The sequence below is a fragment of the Myotis brandtii genome, unplaced genomic scaffold, assembly GCF_000412655.1.
Source record: "Myotis brandtii unplaced genomic scaffold, ASM41265v1 scaffold1056, whole genome shotgun sequence".
Classification (NCBI taxonomy): Eukaryota; Metazoa; Chordata; class Mammalia; order Chiroptera; family Vespertilionidae; genus Myotis; species Myotis brandtii.
In genome coordinates this window covers 7,930-15,616 of record NW_005353564.1, presented here as the reverse complement: position 1 = coordinate 15,616, position 7,687 = coordinate 7,930, and the positions used below count along the sequence as shown (strand labels likewise).

At 35.5% G+C, this 7,687-nt stretch overlaps 2 protein-coding genes across 2 annotated transcripts; both read left to right on the top strand.

Moving 5' to 3' along the window:
* The first annotated feature begins 504 nt into the window (after positions 1–504).
* LOC102243097 (olfactory receptor 4Q2) lies at positions 505–1,446 on the top strand. Its single transcript, XM_005856940.1, has one exon. The coding sequence runs from the start codon at positions 505–507 to the stop codon at positions 1,444–1,446; it is 942 nt and encodes a 313-aa protein (XP_005857002.1).
* Positions 1,447–2,326: 880 nt separating this feature from the next.
* LOC102242790 (olfactory receptor 4Q2) lies at positions 2,327–2,950 on the top strand (the record flags this gene model as incomplete). Its single annotated transcript, XM_005856939.1, has 1 exon — positions 2,327–2,950. A coding segment is annotated over one exon (624 nt), but the record flags the coding sequence as incomplete, so codon positions are not given.
* Positions 2,951–7,687: the final 4,737 nt, after the last annotated feature.

Below are 7,687 nucleotides of genomic sequence, written 5' to 3'. Positions count from 1 at the left end.
ATGTAAATATTGCCACATGAGACTTGCAATTACAATTTATGTTCTATTGGAGAAGATAACATTTTATTTTCATAATTTGTTGGTTCATTTTAAAAATTTTAAATAAAAGCCTCACTTAAAATTTTAATAATCTTAATATATACATATGTACATATGTATATATTACTATCTCAGGGAAATGTAACATGTTTAGAGACAATGTAAAAAAAGAGAAGTAAAATTGTGAATTATGGAAGAGAGATTCATCAAGTTGAAGCTAAAGGCTGGGACCAGGCAACTTCATGCTCTAAGGAAATCTTGGCTGTCTCAAAGTTGGAGCTGGTTGGAGAATATATTTTTATATTAGCTAAGGAGAGAAGAATTTCTTCCAGCTAATCAAAATATTCTAGGGAAAAATATCTCTTGAAAATGAAAAGTTTCTTGTATTTTGTGTAAAACATCTCATCCATTTTTATTACTAATGTCCCTTGTTTAATTTCTTGGATCTAGGTGAAGCCAGGTCAAATGGATGAAAACCAAACAGAAGTGGTGAGAGAATTTGCCCTGGCAGGCTTCTCACAGAAACGATCTATTGAGGCAGGGCTATTTGTACTGTTTCTCTTCTTCTATGTGTCCACATGGATAGGCAATGTCCTCATCATGGTCACAGTGGCTTCTGATAACAATTTAAATTCATCACCCATGTATTTTCTTCTTGGCAACCTCTCTTTTCTGGACCTTTGCTATTCAACAGTAACTACTCCTAAGCTTCTGGCTGACTTGCTTGATAAAAACAAGCTCATTCTCTATGACCAATGCATTGCGCAACTCTTTTTCCTGCATTTTGTAGGGGCAGCTGAGATGTTCCTGCTCACAGTGATGGCCTATGATCGCTATGTTGCAATTTGTCGCCCCCTGTACTATTCCACAATCATGAGTCGAGGATTATGCTGTGTGTTGGTAGCTGCCTCCTGGATGGGAGGATTTGTGCACTCTACTGTCCAGACCATTCTCACTACCCGTTTGCCCTTTTGTGGGCCAAACCAGGCGGACAACTTCTTTTGTGATGTTCCCCCTGTCATCAAACTTGCCTGTGCAGACACATTTGTCATTGAATTACTAATGGTATCTAACAGTGGGTTGATCTCTACCAGCTCGTTTGTGGTGCTGATTTCTTCCTACACCATCATCCTTGTCAAGATTCGCTCCAAGGAGGGAAGACAAAAGGCACTCTCCACTTGTGCCTCCCACCTCATGGTGGTAACACTCTTTTTCGGACCCTGTATTTTCATTTATGCTCGTCCCTTCTCCATTTTTTCTGTGGACAAAATGGTGTCTGTACTCTACAATGTTATCACCCCTATGCTGAATCCCCTCATCTACACACTTCGGAACAAAGAGGTCAAGTCAGCTATGCGGAAGCTGTGGGGTAGGAGTGGACTTCCTTGGAAAAAGCAGAGGCCCTAAGAATTTGAAGTGAGTTTCTGAAAGCAAAGAATCTGAGGTTAAAATAATTCATTCTGTATTAATGAGTTAGGAGATGAGAGCCTAGTTGTTCCGTTTTCTTTTGTAATACTTCTAGTTATGGCTTTATAATTACATTAAACTCAGGAAAACTCCTTTCATATTGAATTTTCCAATCTCCTGCTTCCTTTTCTTCCCCGAAGCAAATCTGTTTTCTGTTTTTATCAGTCTGTGTTCTTTCATTCTATCCTTTCATTTGATCAAATTTTATTCCATTCTTTCTTTCTATTCAGTTTGCTATTACACAGTGGTACAAACTACCCTTTCCAAACTCTCACTACTTTTTCTTTGCCTTGCCACAGTTTTTATTTTCTTCTTGATTTTTAAGCTTTTTAAAAATTAGATGTCTGAATAAAACTAGATGAATTGAATAAGGAATTTATATATGTTTTTATTCCCACAAAATATTTAAAGGGTATCAGTTAGATGAACTAGGGTGAATCAAATTTATATGACTGTTGAATAATAAACTAATGGGATATATTAGTTAGTTTTGTCACTTCTCCATACTGCTAACAACCATGTAGTAGTATAATTGACAGATCAATCGCCTAATAGTATGGGTTCAAGTACCCATCTGTGAGTTACAAGCCAATTGAATCTAGACAAATTAATGAAATTATTGGAACCATAATTTCCTTATCTGTAGTATTCACAAAATGATGCCTACCCCTCAGTGCTCTTTTGGAGGGTAAAAATTACAATAGATATGAATATATATAGTTTGGTGCCTAGCTCATAACAGAGCTTTACTATTATTTATTTATTAAAGTTGGTTTTTTTATGACAGAAGATACAGATGGTGATATTTGAAACTGGTTGATTTGCTGGGGCAGCTGAGATGTTCCTGCTCACAGTGATGGCCTATGATCGCTATGTTGCAATTTGTCGCCCCCTGTACTATTCCACAATCATGAGTCGAGGATTATGCTGTGTGTTGGTAGCTGCCTCCTGGATGGGAGGATTTGTGCACTCTACTGTCCAGACCATTCTCACTACCCGTTTGCCCTTTTGTGGGCCAAACCAGGCGGACAACTTCTTTTGTGATGTTCCCCCTGTCATCAAACTTGCCTGTGCAGACACATTTGTCATTGAATTACTAATGGTATCTAACAGTGGGTTGATCTCTACCAGCTCGTTTGTGGTGCTGATTTCTTCCTACACCATCATCCTTGTCAAGATTCGCTCCAAGGAGGGAAGACAAAAGGCACTCTCCACTTGTGCCTCCCACCTCATGGTGGTAACACTCTTTTTCGGACCCTGTATTTTCATTTATGCTCGTCCCTTCTCCATTTTTTCTGTGGACAAAATGGTGTCTGTACTCTACAATGTTATCACCCCTATGCTGAATCCCCTCATCTACACACTTCGGAACAAAGAGGTCAAGTCAGCTATGCGGAAGCTGTGGGGTAGGAGTGGACTTCCTTGGAAAAAGCAGAGGCCCTAAGAATTTGAAGTGAGTTTCTGAAAGCAAAGAATCTGAGGTTAAAATAATTCATTCTGTATTAATGAGTTAGGAGATGAGAGCCTAGTTGTTCCGTTTTCTTTTGTAATACTTCTAGTTATGGCTTTATAATTACATTAAACTCAGGAAAACTCCTTTCATATTGAATTTTCCAATCTCCTGCTTCCTTTTCTTCCCCGAAGCAAATCTGTTTTCTGTTTTTATCAGTCTGTGTTCTTTCATTCTATCCTTTCATTTGATCAAATTTTATTCCATTCTTTCTTTCTATTCAGTTTGCTATTACACAGTGGTACAAACTACCCTTTCCAAACTCTCACTACTTTTTCTTTGCCTTGCCACAGTTTTTATTTTCTTCTTGATTTTTAAGCTTTTTAAAAATTAGATGTCTGAATAAAACTAGATGAATTGAATAAGGAATTTATATATGTTTTTATTCCCACAAAATATTTAAAGGGTATCAGTTAGATGAACTAGGGTGAATCAAATTTATATGACTGTTGAATAATAAACTAATGGGACATATTAGTTAGTTTTGTCACTTCTCCATACTGCTAACAACCATGTAGTAGTATAATTGACAGATCAATCGCCTAATAGTGTGGGCTCAAGTACCCATCTGTGAGTTACAAGCCAATTGAATCTAGACAAATTAATGAAATTATTGGAACCATAATTTCCTTATCTGTAGTATTCACAAAATGATGCCTACCCCTCAGTGCTCTTTTGGAGGGTAAAAATTACAATAGATATGACTATATCTAGTTTGGTGCCTAGCTCATAACAGAGCTTCACTATTATTTATTTATTAAAGTTGTTTTTTTCGATGCCAGAAGATATAGATGGTGATATTTGAAACTGGTTGATTTGCTTTAGTGAAACAATGGCATGGTCTATAAGCAATTTGTGAAGGATGTTAGAAAGTGTATAAAAATGAGTCATGATATTTTTCCTGTATGAATTATTGAACACAATTTATATTCTGTCACCATTATCATAAAAAATTTTCTCATTGACATAGGTTGTCTTCAGGGTTATAGTAAGACTAATTCATAAGCTTGTGTACTGCTTACTAAGATTTTATAATCAAGGGTAAGAAGATTAAATTAGCAGTCAAGTTTATGACAAACTAGACACAAATAAAATATGAATGTAAAATACTAATGTACTATAAATTATTTGCATTGCTTTAGCTTTTTTTTAGTCGGTGGATTATAGAAGCAATTTCACCAACTAATTTAGGTGATGAAGACAGAAGCCACAAATGTTAGGTAAATTCATTGAAAACTGAGGTTTTGTCTTTATTATCTTAATGTTCCCAACACTTTTTAAAATGCTTAAAATAAAATAAATATGTATTGAACAAATGAAGGAGGCTTTTATATATTCCCTGATCAATGTGGTAATGATTAAGAAAGAGATATTTCACAGCTGTTTTCTTTCCCCATACTTGGAAAGGTAACTTGTAAATATTTCATTGAGACTTAGAAAACATTTTGAGAGATATTACAGAAGCAAGAACAAATCAAAACACTTATGAATATACCACCACTGTTAGTGAAGTCAGATAGATATCTCAATATAAAAGAGATAATTAAGAAATTTAATTCATAATAAAGCAACTATTACTCATGTGCCTTCATCTATAGAGACTTGACTATGGAATCAGAGAGGTCTATATTTGAATTCTCAGTCAGTACTTTATTAACAATATTACCAACTGATGAGGTAATTGAGGATCAAAATTCAGCAGAATTGAGGCAACTAATCATAAATAATCCAGTTGGTTTTTCACTAGAGATTAATATTGATGCTGGACATTTCCCACTAATCAATGATATATGAAAAAAGTAATACTTAGGAATTTTATAAAAATTATGCAACATTTTGGAGTAGAGGGAGAAGACAAAAAGCCTATAATATAAAATCATTATTCTTAGGAAATGTAAGAAATATAGAAACATATATAAATATAAACTCTACAGGCTAAATGAAATATGTAGAAATAAATAAATAAATATCTCTAGAAATTCTCAAGAAAACAGACATATTAAAAAAGTATTGCTTCCGTATATATAAAAAAATTGTTAAATTGTTAATCATACTAGCAATTTTAAATTGCTTTTTTCTTATCCTTTTCGAAGGCTACTTTCATTTCTTTTTTTAGCAGATGAAACAATTTTATTTCACAGTTGTCTTTAAAACCACAAATGTTCTTCATATAAAAACATTAGTACAGATAAAGATAACTATACTTCCTAGAAAATGATTATATATACCCCCCCCAAAAAAAAAATCCCATTATATGGTTTCAGTGAAGATGCTTAGAATTCCAAACCACACATTTGGACTGATTCCTAAAACATACCATTCCACCACTGCAACTTTTGGTTCAAAGTATAGATTATTGTCATCAGTACATGTTCCTGCATTCTTACACCTTTGATAATACACATGTAGACTGGGGAATTATCATTTAATGCTCCATTGCTTCATCAGCCTTTCCTGCAGGTTCATCAGATGGTTGAATGGGCTGTGCCTTTCTCTGTAGCCTTCCTTCAAGACCTTCCAGGAATGGAGACATATCATCATCATCATCATAAATCATCATCATAAATCGTAAACTCCAAATCATTTCTGTTGGTTTCTAGAATTCAAATTCAGCATATCAATGATACAATCACATCATTTGCATCTTTAAAGGCTTCCTAGGTGGATTTAATACAGGCAGTCTTCAAATTATATTTTGGAAACTCTGTATTTAACTTATCTTATTTCTAAGTAAGAAAATGACTTTCATAAATGCTTCCCCAAATTCAAGGAAGTTCCTCTATTTGGAATCTATGACTTCCTGCAAAAGCCAATAGTTTGTGGAAAACAGAAACTGGCAGCTCCTCTCACTCAAGTCTCACTAACATATCAAGCTTTCAGATTGTTCAGTCTAGACAGCTAAACCCCAGGATTTCTGCACCTAAACAGATAGTGCAGTGGGCCACATCCATCTTCATGGATCTGGCCAAAGAAAGGTGGAGAGTTGAGAAGAAATTAGGGATGTGACATAAACTCACTGGGTAGATATAAAAAGTCAGAAACACCTTGTGGAATCTAACACCTATTTAGGCACTTAGTATATAACTGCTTCTATGCTAAACACTGTGGTGTGTGTGTGTGTGTGTGTGTGTGTGTGTGTGTGTGTGTGTGTGTGTGTGGTGTGTGTGTGTTTATAGGACAAAATACAGAATCCTAGGAAATTGGACAAAAATTAAAGTAATAAGGGAAGTTTTTCCTAACCATCAGAACTACATTAGGTTTCCCTCTCATGTGCTCTCAGAACATATCATGTTTACTTCTATTATAGTTCTCACTGCATAGCATATTTTGTAATTTTATACCTGCTTTTATTCCACTAAACTTGGAATAAATACTCTTTTTGCACTCCTTGCCGGGTACAGAATCTGAAATATAGTAGGTCCTTGACAAACACTTGTTAATTGAATAAATAAGTGTATAAATAATATTAGTTATATTTTGAGGATAAAATGGCTATGTCCAAAGTATATAAAGTAAATAATCAGTTTTACATGAAAAAAAACTAAGTTATTCGAAAGCAGATATTTATTTCCTTTCAAGCTCTTTAAATGTTCACATACATGGATGTGAATGAGCATAAAAATTGACTATGTCCAAACTCTATAAAATCAAAACACAATATTATCACAATAGTAAGCAAGTGAACTCTTGATAAACTTATCTTAATGCAGAGTTCTTCTATGTCAGTGGTCAGCAAACCATGGCTCACAAGCCACATGCGGCTCTTTGGCCCCTTGAGTGTGGCTCTTCCACAAAATACCACATGCGGGTGCGCACGTACAGTGCAATTGAAACTTCGTGGCCCATGCGCAGAAGTCGGTTTTCGGCCTGAGCGAGTCTATTTTGAAGAAGTGGCGTTAGAAGAAGTGGGGGGTGTAGGTCGGTTGGGCAACGGGAGACATGGCGAAGGCGGGCCATGGGATACACAGTGCGGGGGAGGCGCGCGCGATTCATGCATGAGTTGAGTGAGCCAGTCAGTCAGCAGTCTCATTGTGCAGTGGTTAGTGCTAGTCGCATCCGAAAATCGTGCGCGGGTGACAAAAGTACCTACTCTAAGCATAAAGTTACCTGTATTTTTCCAACCAGCTGCAAATCCCACAGGTATTTTTGTCATCAATTTAAGAATTGTAATTCTTTTGTGTTGGTGGCTTTATTATTATAAAATGAAACTTTTTTTAGGTGCCCTGTTTAGATGGCTACAAAGAAGAAGCAAAGAAAAACGGAAGACGAAAACCGTGAATTTAAAGTTGAATGTACCTACCTATATAGTTTAAGTTTAAAAAATTTGGCTCTCAAAAGAAATTTCAGTTGTTGTACTGTTGATATTTGGCTCTGTTGACTAATGAGTTTGCCGACCACTGTTCTATGTTAATTTAGTGTTTTTGCCCATTTGTGGGATTGCAGTCATAAGGGAAGTCAGAAGTACCTAGGAGTGTGCTTTCTCTGATTGAAGACATTGCCCAAAATAACTGGAAGTTTCATCCAGTTACTCAAGTAATCCAATCATTTCCCATTCCTATCCTTTGTTTTGATGTTTTACAATCAATGTTGAAGAACACTGCTTTCACTCCTTGACCATTAATTTAATTAATGTAAAATGTAACTTGTTTGTGATTCTCTTTTCAGGATCCA